Genomic DNA, 23,638 nt, shown 5'->3' with positions numbered 1-23,638 from the left:
TTGTCAATCAGCAAGCCCGTCGGTTTGGTTGCCTGCTTCTGTTTGCGGCTCTTGCAAAATGTAATGTCTACCTTTTTCTGGAACAGGTATTCAAAAAGAGCCGTATTTTTTTTAATGTCCCTGCACCCATTCACATTCAGAGAACCATATATAAAATTATCCATCAGACCAGCACTCATCAGGAAAAATAAGAAAAAGACAGACACAGAACCCCCCCCCCCCAAAAAAAACCCCTCAAACAAAAACACCACATTCTCCTACATCCATTAAACCCCAACATTGCCATTGGCCACAGACACAAACTTTGGTCATCAGTTTTTTTTTTCCCCAGTCTGTACCACTTCTGTTTGTCGAACTCAGACACAGAAACACATCACACAGTATACTAAGCAGATAACGAAAACAGGTTTCCTGATCTTAATCTATCTGCCACCTCTACTCCACATTTTCCATTAGTCTCATCTGGAAGTCTACTAATAGTATCTGGGGGTATCCCCCCTCCGTGAGTTCAGGATCCAAAAGAATCTGAGTTCGTCAGACCCCACACGCTCAGACTCAGAGTCACTACTGACCTTGAGAGGGGAGAGAGAGAGAGAGACAAAAGAGAAACCAGAGGTAGGGGGCTGTTGGGACCAAGGGGGCAGAACTAACACTTGAAAATTCTCTGTGTCCCCAACCAAAGAACCACCCTCAGCAGGACCCTCAACAGTATGCTTCCCTACTGCTCTGACCAAACTAGTCTGCTTTACAGCACCCTCAGAAACTGGAGCTCCCTCTTGTCAGAGTTTATGCTCTTTTCTATTTTCTTCCAACTTCAACGGCCATATTTTACTTTGAAGCTGTCACAGGGTATTCACTCACTGTGGGTGTTGCCTCCTCCTGGCTGTTCTGGAGATTAGCTTTCTTCCAGGTCCAACGCCTCCCCTTGCGGTCTCTCCCCATTGTTGTCTTTTTCGCTCAGCAGCCCCTCTCTCACTCTAGGAGCTGCAGCTTCCTGTTTGTGACTTGACCCTTTGGCCAGATCCCTATGTGATTTCTGCTCCTGGAATATAGAGTCTCACTGGACCCACTGTTCGGGCAATGCCAGTCAATCAGTGGCTGGTAGGGGATCCCAGGCCCAGCCCAGGAACCCTACAACACGCAGCTAAGGTCTGCTCAGTTGCCAATCTTGCTGTTCTCTACCCACCACCCACAGGCTTTCTTCTCCACCATTCTCTCTTCTGGGTATGCCCTTACTCAGAGCCAGGCTCCTACTCTCTCCCTGTGTTCCCTCCTTCTGTCTCTAAAGCAGAGGGCTGCAGAAGACTTTCTCACTGCAGCCATTTCTGTTGCCAGCTTCCTGGCTTTATGCTAGCCCAGCCTATACCTGCTCAGTTGAGCTTCATCTTCTGATCAGGGGTGCTTCTCCAGCCTAATTCCCATATGTGTGATCTGTCTCACTAATTGGCCCTTTCTCAGCTTCCTTAACCCTTCCTGGGCTAGTGTGGGGGTAAATACCCCTTCATAGGGGCTTTGCCAACAAGCCAGAATCCTCAGCCAGAGCCAGTTTCCATAGCAACAGGCTCAACTTCCATTTTGCAATCAAGCTCAGGCCATGAGGCCACTGAGTCAGGAGCCACAGAACCAGTAATACCATCTCTCCCAGAGTGTAAAGGGGGCACTGACCTCCCAGAACCAACATCCCCAGAGACAGCTGGAGCCTGTTGGGACACAGTCTCTGTCACACCCACCCCACCTTGTGCTTTATTCTCAAATCCCAACATTCCCAGGCGCAGGGTCACCAAGCAGCCTTCTTAAGGCACTGATTAACCAAATGTCTCAGACTACCAGTACAAAAACAGGCCCTGGCCTCAGTGGCAATATAGAATCATAGAATATCAGGGTTGGAAGGGACCTCAGGAGGTCATCTAGTCCAACCCCCTGCTCAAAGCAGGTCCAATCCTCAACTAAATCATCCCAGCCAGGGCTTTTTCAGGCCTGACCTTAAAAACCTCAAAGGAAGGAGATTCCACCACCTCCCCAGGTAACGCATTCCAGTGCTTCACTACCCTCCTAGTGAAAAAGTTTTTCCTAATATCCAACCTAAACCTCCCCCACTGCAACTTGTTTGACCATTACTCCTTGTTCTGTCATCTGTTACCACTGAGAACAGTCTAGATCCATCCTCTTTGGAACCCCCCTTCAGGTAGTTGAAAGCAGCTATCAAATCCCCCCTCATAGAATCATAGAATCATAGAATATCAGGGTTGGAAGGGAACCCAGAAGGTCATCTAGTCCAACCCCCTGCTTGAAGCAGGACCAATTCCCAGTTAAATCATCCCAGCCAGGGCTTTGTCAAGCCTGACCTTAAAAACCTCTAAGGAAGGAGATTCTACCACCTCCCTAGGTAACGCATTCCAGTGTTTCACCACCCTCTTAGTGAAAAAGTTTTTCCTAATATCCAATCTAAACCTCCCCCACTGCAACTTGAGACCATTACTCCTCGTTCTGTCATCTGCTACCATTGAGAACAGTCTAGAGCCATCCTCTTTGGAACCCCCTTTCAGGTAGTTGAAAGCAGCTATCAAATCCCCCCTCATTCTTCTCTTCTGCAGGCTAAACAATCCCAGCTCCCTCAGCCTCTCCTCATAAGTCATGTGTTCTAGACCCCTAATCATTTTTGTTGCCCTTCGCTGGACTCTCTCCAATTTATCCACATCCTTCTTGTAGTGTGGGGCCCAAAACTGGACACAGTACTCCAGATGAGGCCTCACCAATGTCGAATAGAGGGGAACGATCACGTCCCTCGATCTGCTCGCTATGCCCCTACTTATACATCCCAAAATGCCATTGGCCTTCTTGGCAACAAGGGCACACTGCTGACTCATATCCAGCTTCTCATCCACTGTCACCCCTAGGTCCTTTTCCGCAGAACTGCTGCCTAGCCATTCGGTCCCTAGTCTGTAGCTGTGCATTGGGTTCTTCCGTCCTAAGTGCAGGACCCTGCACTTATCCTTATTGAACCTCATCAGATTTCTTTTGGCCCAATCCTCCAATTTGTCTAGGTCCTTCTGTATCCTATCCCTCCCCTCCAGTGTATCTACCACTCCTCCCAGTTTAGTATCATCTGCAAATTTGCTGAGAGTGCAATCCACACCATCCTCCAGATCATTCTTCTCTTCTGCAGACTAAACAATCCCAGTTCCCTCAGCCTCGCCTCATAAGTAATGTGGTCTAGCCCCCTAATCATTTTTGTAGCCCTCCGCTGGACTCTTTCCAATTTTTCCACATCCTTCTTGTAGTATGGGGCCCAAAACTGGACACAGTACTCCAGATGAGGCCTCACCAATGTCGAATAGAGGGGAACGATCACGTCCCTTGATCTGCTGGCAATGCCCCTACTTATACAGCCCAAAATGCCGTTAGCCTTCTTGGCAACAAGGGCACACTGTTGACTCATATCCAGCTTCTTGTCCACTGTAACCCCTAGGTCCTTTTCTGCAGAACTGCTGCCTAGCCATTCGGTCCCTAGTCTGTAGCGGTGCATGGGATTCTTCCGTCCTAAGTGCAGGACTCTGCACTTGTCCTTGTTGAACCTCATCAGATTTCTTTTGGCCCAATCCTCTAATTTGTCTAGGTCCCTCTGTATCCTATCCCTGCCCTCCAGCATATCTACCACTCCTCCCAGTTTAGTGTCATCTGCAAACTTGCTGTGGGTGCAGTCCACACCATCCTCCAGATCATTAATTAACAAACCCAACATAGTCACACCCCCAAATCCTATACTTCAGGTAAACTTAAACTTTGGAAGCATTGTTTAATAGCATATAAACTTCCCTACGAAAGGGCAAGACATGCCAAATCATCCTAATAGGGCTGGTGATCTAACCATAACTCACCAGGTCTCTAGCCAGTTGCCCATTTTCTAAAATAGGAGGAACGTTAGTGATAGTGACTTTAACAGCAGGTGTTGCGAGGAGCACTACAGGGACAAAAATACCCTGCACAAAATCGCCTCCACAACCACCAGCTCAACAAGGCTAACAAGGCAACAAACACAACAGTCTTGCTCATGCAGGAGGCATACCACACATTGTTAAACCCAGTTACCTTCCCCACAACTGGAACACACTCCTCCGCAGAGGCCGAGTCTGGAAGCAAAACAAGCAGCCCATGGCCACAGGTTAAACCCTCACAATCCACAATAAATGGAGATCGCTCTCATCTTGGCCAGTCCAAAGGGCAGGCAGATAGCCTGCTAAAAAAGTGAAAGCCTGAAATGGAAACGAGCACAAAAGTAAACAAACATACAATAAACTTCAAACCCCATTTCCCTAACAGAAAGAAACACAGAGAACAGCAAAGCACACCACTCTCCATCTCACTCCCACAATCCTCAGAGAGAGAGAGAGAGAGAGAGCAAGCAAGCAAGAGAGAGATCTTCCTCAGAATGGGGAGAGGAAGAGTTGGTGGGGAGAGAGACTAGATGCTTGATAGATTGATATGTACTCACCCCAGAGTGCAGTGGGGTTATAAGAGGCAAAAGCTCAGGCGTTAAGGTACTCACCTCGGATGTAGGAGACTCCAGTTCAAATCCCTGGTTTGAATCATGCAGAGTGCCCTAATCACCGGGCTGTTTGGATTTTTTTTTTCTGTCTCTCATTTTGACTAGAAATTCTACTCTGGACCCAAGAAACCCTCCCAATATCTTTCTGCAAAAAGTTCTGGTTTTGATGATTCAGTATTTTCTGAAAAAAGAAAAGGAGTACTTGTGGCACCTTAGAGACTAACCAATTTATTTGAGCATGAGCTTTCGTGAGCTACAGCTCACTTCATCGGATGAATACTGTGGAAACTGCAGAAGACATTATATACACAGAGAGACCATGAAACAATACTTCCTCCCACCCCACTGTCCTGCTGGTAATAGCTTATCTAAAGTGATCATCAAGTTGGGCCATTTCCAGCACAAATCCAGGTTTTCTCACCCTCCGCCCCCCCCCCCCCACAAACTCACTCTCCTGCTGGTAATAGCCCATCCAAAGTGACAACTCTCTTCACAATGTGTATGATAATCAAGGTGGGCCATTTCCTGCACAAATCCAGGTTCTCTCACTCCCTCACCCCCCTCCAAAAAACACACACACAAACTCACTCTCCTGCTGGTAATAGCTTATCCAAAGTGACCACTCTCCCTACAATGTGCATGATAATCAAGGTGGGCCATTTCCAGCACAAATCCAGGTTTTCTCACCCCCCCCCGACCCCCATACACACACAAACTCACTCTCCTGCTGGTAATAGCTTATCAAAAGTGATCATCAAGTTGGGCCATTTCCAGCATAAATCCAGGTTTTCTCACCCTCTACCCCCCCCCCCCAAAACAAACTCACTCTCCTGCTGGTAGTAGCCCATCCAAAGTGACCACTCTCTTCACAATGTGTATGATAATCAAGGTGGGCCATTTCCTGCACAAATCCAGGTTCTCTCACCCCCTCACCCCCCTCCAAAAACCACACACACAAACTCACTCTCCTGCTGGCAATAGCTCATCCAAACTGACCACTCTCCAAGTTTAACCAGAACGTCGGGGGGGGGGGGAGGGGGTAGGAAAAAACAAGGGGAAATAGGCTACCTTGCATAATGACTTAGCCACTCCCAGTCTCTATTTAAGCCTAAATTAATAGTATCCAATTTGCAAATGAATTCCAATTCAGCAGTTTCTCGTTGGAGTCTGGATTTGAAGTTTTTTTGTTTTAAGATAGCGACCTTCATGTCTGTGATTGCGTGACCACAGAGATTGAAGTGTTCTCTGACTGGTTTATGAATGTTATAATTCTTGACATCTGATTTGTGTCCATTTATTCTTTTACGTAGAGACTGCCCTGATAAGTGTTTCCTAGTCAACTTCCCAAGCAGCTCCTATAACATCTTCTTTAAACATTTAAAGTTGTTAGGTTTCAGAATAGCAGCCGTGTTAGTCTGTATTTGCAAAAAGAAAAGGAGTACTTGTGGCATCTTAGAGACTAACAAATTTATTTGAGCATGAGCTTTCATGAGCTACAGCTCACTTCATCGGATGCATTCAGTGGAAAATACAGTGGGGAGATTTATATACATAGAGAACATGAAACAATGGGTGTTACCATACACACTGTAACCAGAGTGATCAGGGAAGGTGAGCTATTACCAGCAGGAGAGCTGGGGGTGGGGGGTGGAACCTTTTGTAGTGATAATCAAGGAGGAACAGTGGGGGGTGGGAAGGGGGAAATAAACATGGGGAAATAGTTTTACTTTGTGTAATGACATATCCACTCCCAGTCTCTATTCAAGCCTAAGTTAATTGTATCCAGTTTGCAAATTAATTTAAATTCAGCAGTCTCTCGTTGGAGTCTGGTTTTGAAGTTTTTTTGTTGAAGAATTGCCACTTTTAGGTCTGTAATCGAGTGACCAAAGGGATTGAAGTGTTCTCCGACTGGTTTTTGAATGTTATAATTCTTGATGTCTGATTTGTGTCCATTTATTCTTTTACGTAGAGACTGTCCAGTTTGACCAATGTACATGACAGAGGGGCATTGCTGGCACATGATGGCATATATCACATTGGTAGACGTGCAGGTGAACGAGCCTCTGATAGTGTGGCTGATGTGATTAGGCCCTATGATGGTGTCCCCTGAATAGATATGTGGACACAGTTGGCAACAGGCTTTGTTGCAAGGATAGGTTCCTGGGTTAGTGTTTTTGTTGTGTAGTGTGTAGTTGCTGGTGAGTATTTGCTTCAGCTTGGGGGGCTGTCTTTAAGCAAGGAATGGCCTGCCTCCCGAGATCTGTGAGAGTGATGGGTCGTCCTTCAGGGTAGGTTGTAGATCCTTGATGATGCGTTGGAGAGGTTTTAGTTGGGGGCTGAAGGTGATGCTAGTGGCATTCTGTTATTTTCTTTGTTGGGCCTGTCCTGTAGTAGGAGACTTCTGGGTACTCTTCTGGCTCTGTCAATCTGTTTCTTCACTTCAGCAGGTGGGTATTGTAGTTGTAAGAATGCTTGTTAGAGATCTTGTAGGTGTTTGTCTCTGTCTGAGGGGTTGGAGCAAATGCGGTTGTATCGTAGAGCTTGGCTGTAGACAATGGATTGTGTGGTGTGGTCTGGGTGAAAGCTGGAGGCATGTAGGTAGGAATAGCGGTCAGTAGGTTTCCAGTATAGGGTGGTGTTTATGTGACCATCGCTTATTAGCACCGTAGTGTCCAGGAAGTGGATCTCTTGTGTGGACTGGTCCAGGCTGAGGTTGATTGTGGGATGGAAATTGTTGAAATCATGGTGGAATTCCTCAAGGGCTTCTTTTCCATGGGTCCAGACAATGAAGATGTCATCAGTATAGCTCAAGTATAGTAGGGGCATTAGGGGACAAGAGCTGAGGAAGTATTGTTCTAAGTCAGCCATAAAAATCTTGGCATACTGTGGGGCCATGTGGTAACCCATAGCAGTGCCGCTGATTTGAAGATATACATTGTCCCCAAATGTGAAATAGTTATGGGTGAGGACAAAGTCACAAAGTTCAGCCACCAGGTTTGCCGTGACATTATCGGGGATATGGTCTTGATGGCTTATAGTCCATCTTTGTGTGGAATGTTGGGGTAGAGGGCTTCTACATCCATATTGGCCAGGATGATGTTTTCAGGAAGATCACTGATGGATTGTAGTTTCCTCAGGAAGTCAGTGGTGTCTCCTGGACAGTCGGAGAACACTTCAATCTCTTTGGTCACTCGATTACAGACCTAAAAGTTGCAATTCTTCAACAAAAAAACTTCAAAAACAGACTCCAAGGAGAGACTGCTGAATTGGAATTAATTTGCAAACTGGATACAATTAACTTAGGCTTGAATAGAGACTGGGAGTGGATGGGTCATTACACAAAGTAAAACTATTTCCCCATGTTTATCCCCTCCCCCGCCCCATTGCTCCTCAGACGTTCTTGTCAACCGCTGGAAATGGCCCACCTTGATTATCACTGCAAAAGGTTTCTTCCCCCTCCCTCTCTCCTGCTGGTAATAGCTCACCTTACCTGATCACTTTTTTTACAGTGTGTATGGTAACACCCATTTTTCATGTTCTCTGTGTATATAAAATCTCCCCACTGTATTTTCCACTGAATGCATCCGATGAAGTGAGCTGTAGCTCATGAAAGCTTATGCTCAAATAAATTTGTTAGTCTCTAAGGTGCCACAGGTACTCCTTCTCTTTTTTCCGGATACAGATTAACACGGCAGCTACTCTGTAAACTGATAGAGGATTTATAAATAGCAGATCAATCAGATAAAGGTTCAGGGATCAAGGACAGTACAGAACATCTTTGTAAATGTGTTTTATATAATTTGACATTAACCTAAAATGGTACAGTTTTGCAGACTCTGTAGGTCCTTAGTTACACATCAGCTGTAACAGACACATCTGTTTAAATCGTAATATATGCTAAAACACACTTGTTGCCTTCAGGTAAAAATTGTCTCGCCAGTGTAAGTTAACAAGTAATTCTTGCCTGCTGAGCTGCATCACTTGATGGGTGATCCATTGCTGTGAAAGTAGTTAAATGACTTTTTTAAGGAACTGTCTTTTTATCTGTGGTCTTTCTAATGTTATGACCACTCTGACAAAACTTTCCAACAACAGATTCTTCTTAAGGTCATAATCCTGCAAACACTTATATAGGCATATAACTTTACTTGCATTGGGGTCATTAGGATTTCTCCTGCAAGTAAATTTATACTGATAGATAAGTGTTTGCAGAATCAGGCCCTAAGTTTGGCTTTTTAAAAGGTTTGGTGATTAGAAATCAGGGCAGACCTTTGTTTAGGAGGTTTGTTGGTTGCTATGTTTTAAGAATGTAAAGATATATTTTCCTGAGCCTGGAAATTATTTTATAATTGTAAGTATCTTACGCCTTACACATTTCACAACGGCAGAGTTGTGTGATGTTTCCCCACAAAGAGTTGTTCTCGCGCTGTGTTTACATTAAGATTTAAATAGATGTCTCCATTACTGCCTGCCAGTGGAAACACAAGCACGTATCTTTTAAAATCAGCTGCTGTCCAATAACAGGAGCTGATTTTCACAACCCAGGATATTATAAGCCTGTATATCTATGGACAAGATTGTGGGTAGGATTTTGCCACAGCAAAATTTTAGTGCTGGATTCTGCCAACCTGTATGCTGAGTGGTATGCAAGGTCCTGATCCAGCAAACATTTATGCACATGAGTAACTTCATTTGCATGGGTAGCATCAGTGTAACTACTAATATGAGCGAATGTACTCATGCATACATGTTTGCAGGACTGGACCCTTACTTTGGAAGGAAGTCCTATTGAAGTTGGTGCCATATTAGATTTTAATAATGGAAAACACTGAAACACTAAGGGCCACATTCTGCTCTTAGGTACACACATGCAACTACTACAAAAGTTAATGGGAGCTCTACTCATGTGTCTGTCAGGGGCAGCATTTCACTTTAAATAGTTTTCAGGAAATTATGAGGGGGGGGGCAGGCTTTAGAATAAGAACAACACTATTATCCCTACGTTCCTTATTTGATATTAGAAGAGAAAACTCTTTCTGGGACTCTTGTCAAGTGACACTTCCTTCCTTCCTTCTTTATGGTAATGAAAAAGTGTTTTTGTTTAAATTGCTAAATAAGTGTATAGATTTACCAGTTCACCCTCTCAGTGAACATATGTATGCTGATTTCACAGGATTTTTCACAGGCTACGTCGGGAAAATATTGTTATTGCCTTGTGTCAAAATATTGACAGTACATTGGGGGATTACCTAAAGGGGAAGTCTTTTAATGTTACCCTACCCTGTCCTGAATGCCATCTATCTAAATTAATCTTTAAAACGGAATATCCTCCCCAGTCTGTAATATGGGTGTGTAATTTAGGAATGGAAGTGGCTGGGTTGATGACATCGAGCAGTATATTGTCAGCACCCAAGGATAATTTGTCTTTTCTGTCTATTTGAGTACTGTGTAATGTTTGGTTGTTCACTATTGGCAAATGTCAATGGATGAGAAACACTCAGGATATTGGTCAACTCTGCCCACATGAAACAACCCCCTGAAGGCTGTTTAGAAGACACATGCTAGGATCTTGCAACTTGTAATAGTTTTCTTAAAGTTCAATGAATCTCTTACCAAAATGGAAATGCATCTGTGATGGTAGTTCATAGTGCACTCCAGACTGATAAGGGGTTGTGTCACCATGTGCCCTGCAATCTGGGTGCCTTGCAATGCTCTGCTGCTGGAGCTCCTAGCCTGGGATCTCACAGCCAGATTTCCAGCATGCAGGTCACGTCCTGAAGGTCTATGTGGTAGACAGCCCTGGTTCAGCAGCTTTGCCCCAGCAACCTGTCTATTGCCCCATAGCCCCAGTGTCACTGACTGTGGACTTCCCAGGCAGAGAGGTACAGTAGCAAGCCATTGGGAAGCACTCAGAGTTACAGTGTAAGAGGTGACACAACCCTTCACCAGTCTGGATTCCACCCCAGAATGTAACAACATCTAAGTGCCAAACATAAAATTTCAATTCACCCTGGCAAATGCTTTCTCTGCTTCTGTGGAGATGAAGAGAGTGGATGTGCTCTAAATTACCCTATTGATAAGAAAAGGAGTACTTGTGGCACCTTAGAGACGAACAAATTTATTTGAGCATAAGCTTTCGTAAGCGACAGCTCACTTCATCGGATGCATCCCCAATGAAGTGAGCTGTAGCTCACGAAAACTTATGCTCAAATAAATTTGTTCGTCGCTAAGGTGCCACAAGTATTCCTTTTCTTTTTGCGAATACAGACTAACACGGCTGCTACTCTAAAACCTATTGATAAGGTTGACTAGTTGTCAGACATCATTGCCAGAAAACTGCTATTAATGTAACCTACCTGGGTAGGAGCAGTTAAAGTGTGAATGACCTGTAGCTGAACAGCTAGGACCTTGTCCCAGATGTTTATATCTTTGTAGATAAGTGATATAGGCTTACAGGAAGCACAAAGCTCAGGATCTTTGCTTTTTTGTGTGAGTGTGTGTGAGAGAGAGTGAACAGAGTCTAACCTTCAGTGTTCCCGCAGGGAAGATTCTTCTCCAAATACTGTGGGAGGGGAAAAAGAGCAAAGATGGGGTGATAACACGTTAACAAAACTGGGGTGATAACGCATAAAATTTCACTTTAGATTATCCAGTTCTGGGCTATATCCACTGCCGTGATCTTGGTTACTTGTTGAAGTTCTTCGCCATCTAAGATGTATTCCACCGCTTATAATTTAGGGAGTTCTGCAGCTACAATGAGATGGATCTAATCTGTGTGATGAAAGTTGTGTCCTATGTGTATGGTTTAAAAGCTTCAGAATCTTTATTGATATCATAATGGGTGAAAATATTGTGCCATTAGACTTAAGGATGGCTCAGATAGTAGTGGGTTCTTCCCTATATTTTACAAAATTGCTCACATAAATATCGTGCTGGAAAAAAACACCACCACATGGAATAAGTCAAAGTGGTCTATTTTTTGTTTTTAAGGTAAGGAGAAGGATATTTTGGTTTTGCACAACCACATTAAATTTCAGAATATGGACCTGTCTGCTCTGGTTAAATGGTTGTAATATTAACTGGATGTGGTGTTCAAAGTAATTCATCTCTTTCCTCTAGATTCAATTGAATAAACAATTGGAATGTCGGTTTCCCTGCCAACTAGGCAATCAGAACCCTATAGGGCATGTCTGCACTTGAAACTTGTTGCAGGTTTTGTGTATCCACATTAAGCGATCCACAACAACTGTTGAGTGAGTGGTTTGTATTCACCATATTCAGAGGGGTAGCTGTGTTAGTCTGTATCCACAAAAACAACAAGGAGTCCGCTGGCACCTTAAAGACTAAGAGATTTATTTGGGCATAAGCTTTCATGGGTAAAAACCCCACTTCTGAAGTGAGATCCGAGGCTGGGAGCTCCAACAGCGGAGCATTGCAACGCACCCAGGATTGCAGGGCATATGGTGACACAACCTCTTATCAGTCTGGATTGCACCAAAAACCACCATCACAGATGCATTTTCATTTTGGTAAGAGATTCATAAACTTTATGAAAACTATCATAAGTTGCAAGATCCTAACATCTGAAGAAGTGGGTTTTTAACCCCTGAAAGCTTATGCCCAAATAAATCTGTTAGTCTTTAAGGTGCTTTGTTAGTCACCGTATTGTTATTTTCCAGTTACCGTACTTTTAGGTTATATTGTTGCGGCCAGATAGCACTGCAAAGTTTTGTAATAAGCATTCAGCTTCTCAGTAGACATCCCCTGGTGCATTACTCCACTGCTGTACTGCGTGCATTCAGGGATTTTTTGCACTGTGCAATGTGAGAACTACTGAAATTCAGGGGGTTGGGATCAAATTAAATAATTCCTATGATTCCTCTCCTTTCATCCCATCATCCGTTTGGTTTTTATGTGTGCAGCTATCAAGGAGGTGCTGCCATCCCAGGTCATATGGCTGGGCAAAATACAGGAGGTTATTAATTGGTTTCCATGGTTGGGGTTCCCCAGTAGTATTGAGGCCAGTGATGGGACACATACCTATTCTTTGCCCTCCCATACAGGGTCTCAGAGTACATGAACAGAAAGGCCATTTCACCATAGTGCTGCAAGGTTTGCTTGATCACAGTGGAAAGGCCCATGATCCAGGATCTTTAGAAAATTTGAACTGTTTTCTCCAGTGACAATAGAAACATTTACTCTGATGGTCATTGCAGACATTGATATTGTTGCATCTTAGAGACTAACAAATTTATTTGAGCATAAGCTTTTGTACGCTACAGCTCACTTCATCGGATGCATTCAGTGGAAAATACAGGAGAGTGATCAGGTAAGGTGAGCTATTACCAGCAGGAGAGCGGCAGGGAAAAAACCATCATAGGGCCTAATCACATCAGCCACACTATCAGAGGCTTGTTCACCTGTACATCTACCAATGTGATATATGCCATCATGTACATTGGTCAAACTGGACAGTCTCTACGTAAAAGAATAAATGGACACAAATCAGACATCAAGAATTATAACATTCAAAAACCAGTCGGAGAACACTTCAATCTCTTTGGTCACTTGATTACAGACCTAAAAGTGGCAATTCTTCAACAAAAATACTTCAAAACCAGACTCCAACGAGAGACTGCTGAATTGGAATTAATTTGGAAACTGGATACAATTAATTTAGGCTTGAATAAAGACTGGGAGTGGATGTGTCGTTACACAAAGTAAAACTATTTCCCCATGTTTATTCTCCCCTCCTCCCTCCCTCCCCCCTCCCCCGCCCCCGCTACTGTTCCTCACACTTTCTTGTCAACTGCGGGAAATGGCCCACCTTGATTATCAGTACAAAAGGTTTTTTCTGCCCCCTCCCCCCACTCTCCTGCTGGTAATAGCTCACCTTCCCTGATCACTCTGGTTACAGTGTGTATGGTAACACCCATTGTTTCATGTTCTCTGTGTATATAAATCTCCCCACTGTATTTTCCACTGAATGCATCCGATGAAATGAGCTGTAGCTCACGAAAGCTTATGCTCAAATAAATTTGTTAGTCTCTAAGGTGCCACAAGTCCTCTTTTTCTTTTTGCAGATACAGGCTAACACGGCTGCTACTCTGAAAATTGATATTGTTGCCATTCTTCCAGTCATCTGGAAGATGCTGCTTACTCTCTGTTTCCCCCAGGGAAGCAGAGCTTTTTACTTAGATGAGAAAAAAGAGCTGTTTAACTATATCCTGAGTGTTTGTAGAATGACATTGGAATGTGCATTAGGGAGATTAAGATGTAGATGAAGGAGCCTGTTGTTGCGGTTGGGGGCTGATGAGATATTTGCCTCTTTATGATACCTGCTTGCTGTGTTTTGCACAACCTTTTGTGAGAGCAAGGGAGAAAGCCTTGCGGCTGGATGGGAGGAGGAAGTGGACAGATTTGCTGAATGTTTTGAATTGCCAGAGAGGCGACCTCTATAGACTGCTGTAACTACTCAGGGGCACAGTTAGCAATGCATTTTGCTACTAACCTGAGTGTTGGGGCTGCATGTGAACAATGTATTGCTTTTGTATAAGGCTTTAATCATGATTATTGCACAGCTTCACGTGTATGTGCAGAGTAGCAGCTGTGTTAGCCTGTATCTGCAAAAAGAAAAAGAGGACTTGTGGCACCTTAGAGACTAACAAATTTATTTGAGCATAAGCTTTCGTGAGCTACAGCTCACTTTATCGGATGCATTCAGTGGAAAATACAGTGGGGAGATTTATATACACAGAGAACATGAAACAATGGGTGTTACCATTACCACGTTACCAAGGATTTTATCATGCTTCATATGTGCATTTTATCACACTTTATGTGAGGATTTAAGTATAGTAAATGTGAGGATTTTATGACAATGAAGCCAGGCATTTCAGTGAATTGTGTAAGACTCAAAACCATAAATGTAAAGATATTTTAAATGATTTCTTAATAAATTACAGTGAACACACGTTTGTGCTTTCAAAGCCCTGCGCTTCAGGTGGATTTTTGTTTTTCCATCATCCCCAGTGGCTGTGATGTGCTAGCAATTTCCCTGTCCTTTAGGAACTCAATTCAGGACCTCTGTCCATGGTTACCGCAACATGCCCGGTGCTTTGGGGAAAAGAGAGAAAAAGGACAGCTAGTTTTTGTCCAATTTATAGTCCTCCATGTCAACAATGATAAAATATTGCTTTTTTCCTAGATTTTTGGAATTCCAGGAGAAGAGATGAAAAGGAAAGGAGGCAGAAAGAGAGTGAGGAATGATGAAGAAGAGAGGAAATATGTTGGGTTATTTTAATCTTTAAAAATACCCCTCTCCACAAAGAATGGCATGGAAAGCAGTAATCTTTTATAGTTTTTATATAAGAAGTTTGGTTGGTAGTTCTTAAATAGCCTGCTTAAGCATTTCAGCTAAAATATAAAAAAATTAAAGCAGCCATGATTAAAAATTATTTAAAACATATAGCCAGACCAGTTATTTTAATCTTCTGCTGACATTGCTGCTGTGAAAAATGAAGCTATTTTATGCAAGTGGATTTGGTGTTTTAAACGTACGCTGTACATACACCCCACTTCCTTTCCTAGAGGGTAGGAAGATACCCAGCCACACTACAGAATTTATACAAAATTCTTTCCACATATCATAGAGAAACTGGAAAAGATCCAGAGGTGAGTGACAAAGTGATCAAAGGGATGGAATAAAAGCCATATGAGCAAAGGCTGAAGGAACTGGGGATGGTTAGTTTGGAAAAGAGGAGATTAAGGTGTGACATAGCAGTCTTCAGATACTTGAAAGGCTGCCATTAAAAAGATGGAGAAAAGTAGTTCTCTTTTGCTACAGAGGGCAAAACAAGAGGCAATGGGTTCAAACTGTAGCATAGCAGATTTAGATTAAATCTCAGGAAAAACTTCCTAACTGTAAGAACAGTAGGACAATGGAACAGACTGCCTCATGAGGCTTGTGGAAGCTCCTTCACTGGTGGTTTTCAAAAGGGGGCTGGATAGCCATCTGTCTTGGATGGTTTAGACACAACAAATCCTGCATCTTGACAGGGGGTTAGACTAGATGACTCTAGCAGTCCCTTCTAACCCTACGATTTTATCTATCCAAATGTCTGTATTCTAGAATTAGTAAATGAATTTATATGTTCCAGTGAACATCAAGAAATGGGTACTGACATGTCTATTAGTTGCAAAATATTTAATACTCAGAATGAAAATCAAATACACCTCGAGTTTATTCAGCATGGTAGAGAGAATTGTCAAACACAGCTTTGATGGAGAAAATAACTTTACACTGAAAACAGAAAAAATACACTAACATTTGGTATCCCATAGATGCATTTGTGCAGTTATGATATAACAAGAATCATATATGATCTCATTACTGAAACAACATTTGTAGATACCATTTTAAACTAGTGTAAACGGATCTTGAGGTCATGCACTGGGCTGATCCTGTGTAAAAATTAAAAAACAAACCAACAAAAAAAACCAAAACAAGTGCTAAAAGCATAAAGCAAAAGAACTCAGTGTTTTACTCTTTCATTGATTCTAATAGCTATTGTATTAATTTAAATATCGTACTCATTGTGTAGTATTTTCTTTGTTTTTTTCTTAAATTACCAATGAAAGAATTTTGTAAAAGAGAAAAGCACTGGCCTTTCAAATGCTTACATTAAATAAGACACATTTAAAACTGCATTTGACACATTTGATCCCCTCCCTCATTTAGAGATCACGTAAAAGGATTTATGAACATTAGGAATGAAACTAATGTAGCCCTAATTATGTCATATTTAAATTGACAGTTTGGGATTGGATGTTCCTAAGTCACTTAGCTGTTTTTGAAAATCTCACCTTTAAAGGCTTACATTTTTCTAATTTAGTTGTTTTTATAGATATCACATCTTTATACCATATGGCAGAACTGTTCTTTTCCTACACTAGAGAGACAAGCTGGATGAGGTAATATTTTTTATTGGACCAATTTCTGTTGGTGAGAAGGACAAGCTTTCAAGCTACACGTAGCTCTTCTTCAGGTCTGGGAAATATACTCAGAGTGTCACAACTAAATACAAGGTGGAACAGATTGTTCAGCATAAGTAGTTAACATACATTTCAAGGGACCATTCAAGGCAAAGTGGCCAGTTAACACCTCTCCAGTGACAGGAGGAGGAAAAAATGCACCACAAAACCAATGATATACCTGAGATACATTGGTGATATTTTCATCCTCTGGACAGATGACCTAAACTCCACATATTTCCATTGCTGTGATGATCAATAACCCTGAGAGCACACCTTTCAAGACCCCTGGGTCCTACCTATGCCTATAACAACATGTGGTATACCTCATCTGGTGCAGTAAATGCCCCAATAACAACTCTGTCAGTGAAATGAGACAATCACTATGCTCTCAGATGAATTCACATAGAAAACTGATACGACAGAAACATTGTATCATCCATAGGCAAACACTTTTCATAAAACATTTACTCCATATCGGACCTCTCAGTCCTCAACCTCAAAGGACACCTACCTAAAACCATCAAAAGATGAGCCTGGGCTGGGACCTTAAATTTATAACTTTGCTGGACACTGAAAATCATGGACTTAACAGAGACTTGGATTTATGGCTTATTACAGTGATCTATAACCACCCCCTCCCCATTTTCCCCTCTCCTATTATTGCAGAAGTCATAACTGGCCACATTGAAGGGTACCTTGAAATATGTGTTAACTACTTATGCTAAACAATCTGTTCCACCTAGTAATTAGCTGTGACACTCTCAGTACATTTCTTAGATCTGAAGAAGAGCTTTGTGTATAAAAATCTTGTCTCTCTCACCAACAGAAGTTGTCCAATAAAAGATTTTACCTCAGCCACTTTGTCTCTCTAACAACCTGGGATCCACATGGCTACAACTTTTCCTAAATTGGCTTTATTTCTCATGAGTATTGTTCTGAATCATTGGATACTGTTTTTGCTTCAGAAAAGAGTTAGAAATAATCTAATTATTGTTTTTGATAGGAATCTTAATAAAAATGTGTAAGATATAAGTTTTCCAGGAGTTCAGCTCTTTTGTGGCTTCCATTTTGGTTATTTTCTCAGCCTGCTATGCTTTTTTCTTCTTCCTCATTACTATTTCAGTACCTTCAGCCTTTTTGTGAGCCTTTTCTAGAGCGAGAACATCATCATCAAATGTACCTTATCTTTTCTAACTTCCTCCTTGACCCAGGCCTTCCATTTCTGAAATTAGTATCCATGCTTTCCTTTCCTCTTGCCTGGACTATTGCATGTCTCTGCCCATTTGACTCTCCAGAGACCAGCACATGCAGACTGCGTCTATTCACTTTCTCATATATACAAAGAAATGCAACATCAACTCCATCCTCAAGCAACTTTATTTCTAACTCCCCATTTATTTTAGGATTCTGTTCAAATTTGTCCTCTCATTATTAAAAGCTATCATGGAGTTGCTAAAAGATCCTCTCTATTTCCCCCTAGTGCTCTGGTTGTCTAACACTGGCCTCCTTTCTGTCCAATCAGAAAATCTTGTTCCATTTGGTGTGAAAGCCTTCTTTCCTCTTATTATCTGGAAAAGCCTTCCTGTGGTTTTTCACTTCATTGACTCTCCCACTCATTTCATATCTCACATTTCCTCCTTGACTATACCTGTCAAATGCTCTCTCTTTCTGACATTATTGAGTACTATATGTGTATTATTTACAATAACTCTGAAGAATTTTTGGATACCATTTATGTGATTAAAAACATTAAACTACAATGCAATTACATTTTGCATAACACATAGGATTGCCAATATTGTATTTCAAAAATAAGATACCGTTTTCTTAGCACCCCAGCCTACCCATTCTACCAAATATTATTATAATAATCATTAATAATAATTAATAAGCTGTACTTACTTACATTTGCCAGGGGTATTTCTTGCTGCTTTTTTGCAGCACTCAGCAACTCTTGATCTTGTTGTACAGAGATGAAACAATAAGGGATGTCGCTTGTAATAAGGGACTGTTGGTAATCCTAGTAACACACTACTCTGTGTAATATGATGCAGATACTTTGTCCACTAGGTTATGTTGCCTTTACATAATTTATATAGTCTTAAATTAGCCTCAGGAAGTCTCCCTTATTATTTTCTGAATACAATAGAAACATACTGGGCCAAATACTACTCTCAGTATATTTTTTCAATCTAACCCAGCTGACAGTAAAGTCATGTGGGAAACTAAAAGTAGAATATTGCCCTGTAAGAATGGTCTCAGAGGCATATATGTACTGAAGTGGAAACCTCAGGTATACTACCAAGGACAGAATTTGGTCTAAATATTATTTCCCAGTTCATACTGAAGCGTATGTGAATGCAGAATTTCATACATATCAACTTTAATTTACTGTGCTTTCCTTTTTGAACAAAAAAATTGTTTAAATATCATCCAAAAAGTAGTCTGTATTTAAATGAAACAGATAATTTGGGGTTAAATTCTACCCTGAAAACTGCACCATGGATGTCAAGAAAGAGCACTATTTCAGGTTGTTTCAAGGCTGACAGTGGCTGGCTCTGCACCAAATAATTTTTATATCATTATCCAAAATGCAATCAGCATGGGGCTCTTTTTTCGTATAGCCAACTGTTTTGTTTAAGATTGGGAGTGTGGGTGGCTAGGGGAAAGAGGAGGAAAGGAAGACATTTTAGGCCAAATATATGCACTTTCCAAACACAGATCAGTGGCCAGAATTTGGCAGAACAAGTTTCAGTGGACACTGTGTCCAGGAACTCTGAATCTTACAATATGCTCAACAGTAGCCACATAGCTATCTGTGAAAGAAAGTGACATCAGCCTTACCTCATTTATGTAATAAATGCATGGCAGTATATTATTCTGATCTGTGGAACATTAAAAGATTAAACTAAATGGTATATTGTATAAGAGGTGATTTTCTTCCTGGTGTGAGAGGGATATCTTGAAGATGCATAATAATTCTATGGGGACTATATCTAGTAATATGACCAGTGTGATCCTGTAATGTTACTAATGACAAAAACAAGCCCTGTGCTGCTGTGGAGTCTTTGTTAGGATTTATGTTAGTCAACTTTTAGATTGATTTAAAAAATTTTATTTTAACTGTATATGATCCACATTTTTCTACTGGAACATATGTGCCCATGCTCAGGAATGAATATTGTCCCTTGGGAACAGATGGATTTATACTTTTCTTGCTCTCACTGCAATCCTGTGTATCGCCAGTTTGTTTGGGGATGTTGTAAGAGAGCTTGTAGCATTCTGTGGTATGTATGCATGTGAGACATATTTCTCGACTGTTTTATAGGCTCCTGATGACAATAACAGTGTCTTGACAGAGTTCATAACTCACATAACTTACTGGCAGCCTGTAAATGAGCCATTGTTTGAGGTGGGGTTTCTACACAAACACGAAAGGACTTCAAATGGTGTTTGTTTCAAGTACCTTGAATTGTGAGTAACCACTTTCTGCAGAATAACTAACAGGACCTTGTGGCAGGTCAAACAAAACAGAAAACCACATCCATGGAGTGAATTTGTTAGTTAACTCTTTCCTTGCCCGAGATGTTTTTCCCCACTCCTCTCAAATAGGGTGATAGAATCATAGATGACTAGGGGTGAGAGAGATGTCAGGAGGTCATCTAGTCCAACCCCTGGCTCAAAGGCTTAAGGTATTGTTTCTGGAACAGCAAAATACTGGTCCAGGAGGGGTCACCCTCCTAAAATCTAAAAAGGTTGGTATACTCTATTAAAAGAATCATTCTGTGTTTGACAGCCAGAACAAAGTATCTTGAGTAAAAACCAACTGTTAAAAAGGTAGGCAACTACCTGGTTGAAAACTGGCCATGTGTTTGAATCTTGAATATCTAATAACTTTCCCAATATCAGAGCCGGTGTTTTACACCTAGAAAACCAAAGGAGGATATATGCATAGTTCACAGAACACATGGGTCTTCCTATTTTAAGTTGTTCTAATATGTATTTTTCTACAAGTGGGGGAATCAATTAAAATTATTTTGTATGTAAAATTAAAGTGCAGTTCTAGTAGGAAAAGTGACTATAAAAATGGCATTATGGATTTCCAGGTGTGGTTTTGTCATTTATTTATTTCCACTTCAAGTGTTTTCAGCTTTCACAAATAAAAAGTGACATGTTTCAGAGTAACAGCCGTGTTAGTCTGTATTCGCAAAAAGAAAAGGAGTACTTGTGGCACCTTAGAGACTAACCAATTTATTTGAGCATGAGCTTTCGTGAGCTACAGCTCACTTCATCGGATCTGATGAAGTGAGCTGTAGCTCACGAAAGCTCATGCTCAAATAAATTGGTTAGTCTTTAAGGTGCCACAAGTACTCCTTTTCTTTTTACAAATGAAAAGGTATTTTTAATAGTCAACTTTGCAAGCGCCATCTGGGATCTGAGATTAAAGCTGGATACTTTGCTCCTAGTGCATCATCATCAGTAATAAAGGTTATTAGACTTTTGGTTACACCTATACAGGTCCCTTGTCTTCAAATTATGTCCTACTCACTCCTGTGCCACCCCAGTGCCTCCATAGCATGGCATGAATTTAACAACTTAGAATTTAGTAAATAATTCTAGTAAATAACTGATAATGTATAAGAAGAATAAGATCCCGCTCACACCTTGTCAGCTGTATTGTCTCTGCAGGCTAACAAGAGTGAAAAGCAACAATAACTTGTTTTGTCACCAAACTATTTTTGTCAGTAGATATGACCTGCATACACAAAGGAAGCAGATCTCTTGGGTAAGACACTGCTTCACGTAGTCACTTTTCCAAGTGAAGGTGCTCTTTAAGAGTGCGTAGGTCTGTAAAGCAAAAAATAATTACAATGTTTGATGTTGCTTGGTCAGTACCCAGATTCCCTACAAACCCAGTCCTGTATAGTAGCTCTTGGTCTAACTTTAGTCATTTGTTTGTATAGTTCATGAATCTTTTATATCGTACTAAGCATCTTCGTATCTGTCCTACTTTCTAGACTTCGGGATACAATTACCAGGAACAGTCTAACATCTTTAAATCTCTGTCAGAATGAGAACCACACCAGCAATGGCCAAAATGCTAATTTCTCTTTAATTGGAAACACTTGAGCACTGATAAGAATGAAAATGACTCCTTTGTTCTGAAAGGGATTCTTACAGGTTTCCCAATGAGACTGTATTTTTTTTTTTTAATCTGATTCTCCTTCACTTCTCTTCTTAGACAGATCAATAGGCAGATGAAACAGACAGATAGATTAATAGGTGGATGAATAGACAAATAATAGTACCATATCCCAATCAGAACCCTTTTGTTAGACTTTTGAAACCACAAAATAGTTTTGGAAAATTCTTATTGGAGAGATTACTGAATGATAAGGTGCCCAGCAATTTGTCAGAGTGGAACAAACCACTTTACAGCATTCACAGGAACATATGAGCAACTCTGTTTTAATGGTGATGAGACATTTCCTAGAATATGACAGGTTTCAGAGTAGCAGCCGTGTTAGTCTGTATTCACAAAAAGAAAAGGAGTACTAGTGGCACCTTGGAGACTAACCAATTTATTTGAGCATAAGCTTTCGTGAGCTGCAGCTCACTTCATCGGATGCATGAAGTGAGCTGTAGCTCACAAAAGCTTATGCTCAAATAAATTGGTTAGTCTCTAAGGTGCCACTAGTACTCCTTTTCTTTTTCCTAGAATATGATGAGCCTGAAACAATTTGAAGTTTAGTACTGTTGGTTACTGCCCTACTGGAAAGAGCTGATTTGAGATCATTAAATTGCAGGTAGGCAGTGCCTCCAGAGTGTAAGGTAGGAATGTGAGTGTGTGGTGATGACAGTAGACTTTGCTCAATACCTGCGTCTATATATATTGTAGGTTTCAGTGGATACCTGGTTGATCCCTTCACTCTATTGTCTGGGAAGGAAGAAGTGGTAAGTAAAAGCCACTCAGACAAACTCTCCTTTTTAAAAAACTTTACCTTAGTTTGCAAGTCAGAATCACCACAGAATTCTTTTGCAGCTCACATGAGATAGCAGCAACTAGAGCTCATAAAGGGAAGTGGAATTGTACAATGCAGTATAATTCAGTTCTTAATTTTTTCAGCTTTTGTCCTTTAATTTGTACTCACAATATTTTAAAACAGAGGATAGAAATGTACACATTGTGGGGAAATGTATACATTGTGGCACAATAAATATTTTTAGAAAGACACTATATTTTTTATTGTCAAATCCTAAAAAGGAACTAAAAGTTATTTTAATAGTGGTAAAGAGTAAGAATTAACTCAGCTATCTATAGCCTGTGGAAAGTATTGTCTGAACCTTTTATTTGGTGAGATTTTAAAATACAGCACAGTGAAGAGTAGTATCCAATAGTGGGGAAAAAAGTCTAGAATGTAATAAATAAAGCATTATTTAAAGATATCCCTTTGCATTTCACTTCGTTAGTATAAATAATAGGGTAATGTCTATGTGCAGCACTGTTGCAGTATCAGGCGATTTGTCAAGGATACATTGTCTTATGCTAATTCAGTTTAATATACTGAGGTAAAAGGAATACATTAGTCTAATATAGTTAGCTGAACTAATGTGACAGGAAACAGAAGTCCACGGATATCAGAAGAACTTTTATTAGCGGCTCTTCTATTAGATCAGTAAGCCTTTTAATATCATTACTTTTTCCTTTCTTGAGATTCTTTACTATGTGCTTCAGGTTAAGTACTGGTAGGTGCCTGTTTTATTTTCATTGTTTATTATTAAGATTTTTTTTTGTTGCCATTTTTAAGAATTGTAACTTGTTTTATTTAAGTATCTTTCTGCCAGGTAGTTCATTGAAGTCTTTTATACGATAGTTGGTGTGGTTATTGCCGTTAGAGAGCAGCATCTCTGTTTGTTTGTGAGTTGATGGGTTATTACTGGGGATTTGCTTTATTTCTGCACTGGCTTAGACATTCATTTTATTTATTATTTCATGTTATCTATGTTTTAGTTTTGACATGCTTTAGATTCTATTTTGTGAGGCAACCAGAGGCC

The 23,638-nt window shown here is 41.0% G+C and overlaps 1 protein-coding gene across 4 annotated transcripts in view; it reads left to right on the top strand.

Annotated features, from left to right (window-relative positions):
- Positions 1-11,799: 11,799 nt before the first annotated feature.
- SLC34A2 (solute carrier family 34 member 2) overlaps positions 11,800-23,638 on the top strand; it is a 60,392-nt gene continuing 48,553 nt past the window's right edge. Inside the window, exon 1 of one of the 4 annotated variants that reach the window (XM_073342355.2) lies at positions 11,800-12,075. In XM_073342355.2, the coding sequence (XP_073198456.1) occupies positions 12,007-12,075 (69 nt within the window). In that variant the 5' untranslated portion in view covers positions 11,800-12,006. The other 3 variants (XM_073342358.1, XM_073342359.2, XM_073342360.2) reach the window with 3 other exon arrangements.

This window comes from Lepidochelys kempii, chromosome 4 (assembly GCF_965140285.1).
Source record: "Lepidochelys kempii isolate rLepKem1 chromosome 4, rLepKem1.hap1, whole genome shotgun sequence".
Classification (NCBI taxonomy): domain Eukaryota; kingdom Metazoa; phylum Chordata; order Testudines; family Cheloniidae; genus Lepidochelys; species Lepidochelys kempii.
The sequence above is the reverse complement of the archived record's forward strand: the minus strand, read 5'-3'. Positions and strand labels throughout refer to the sequence as shown.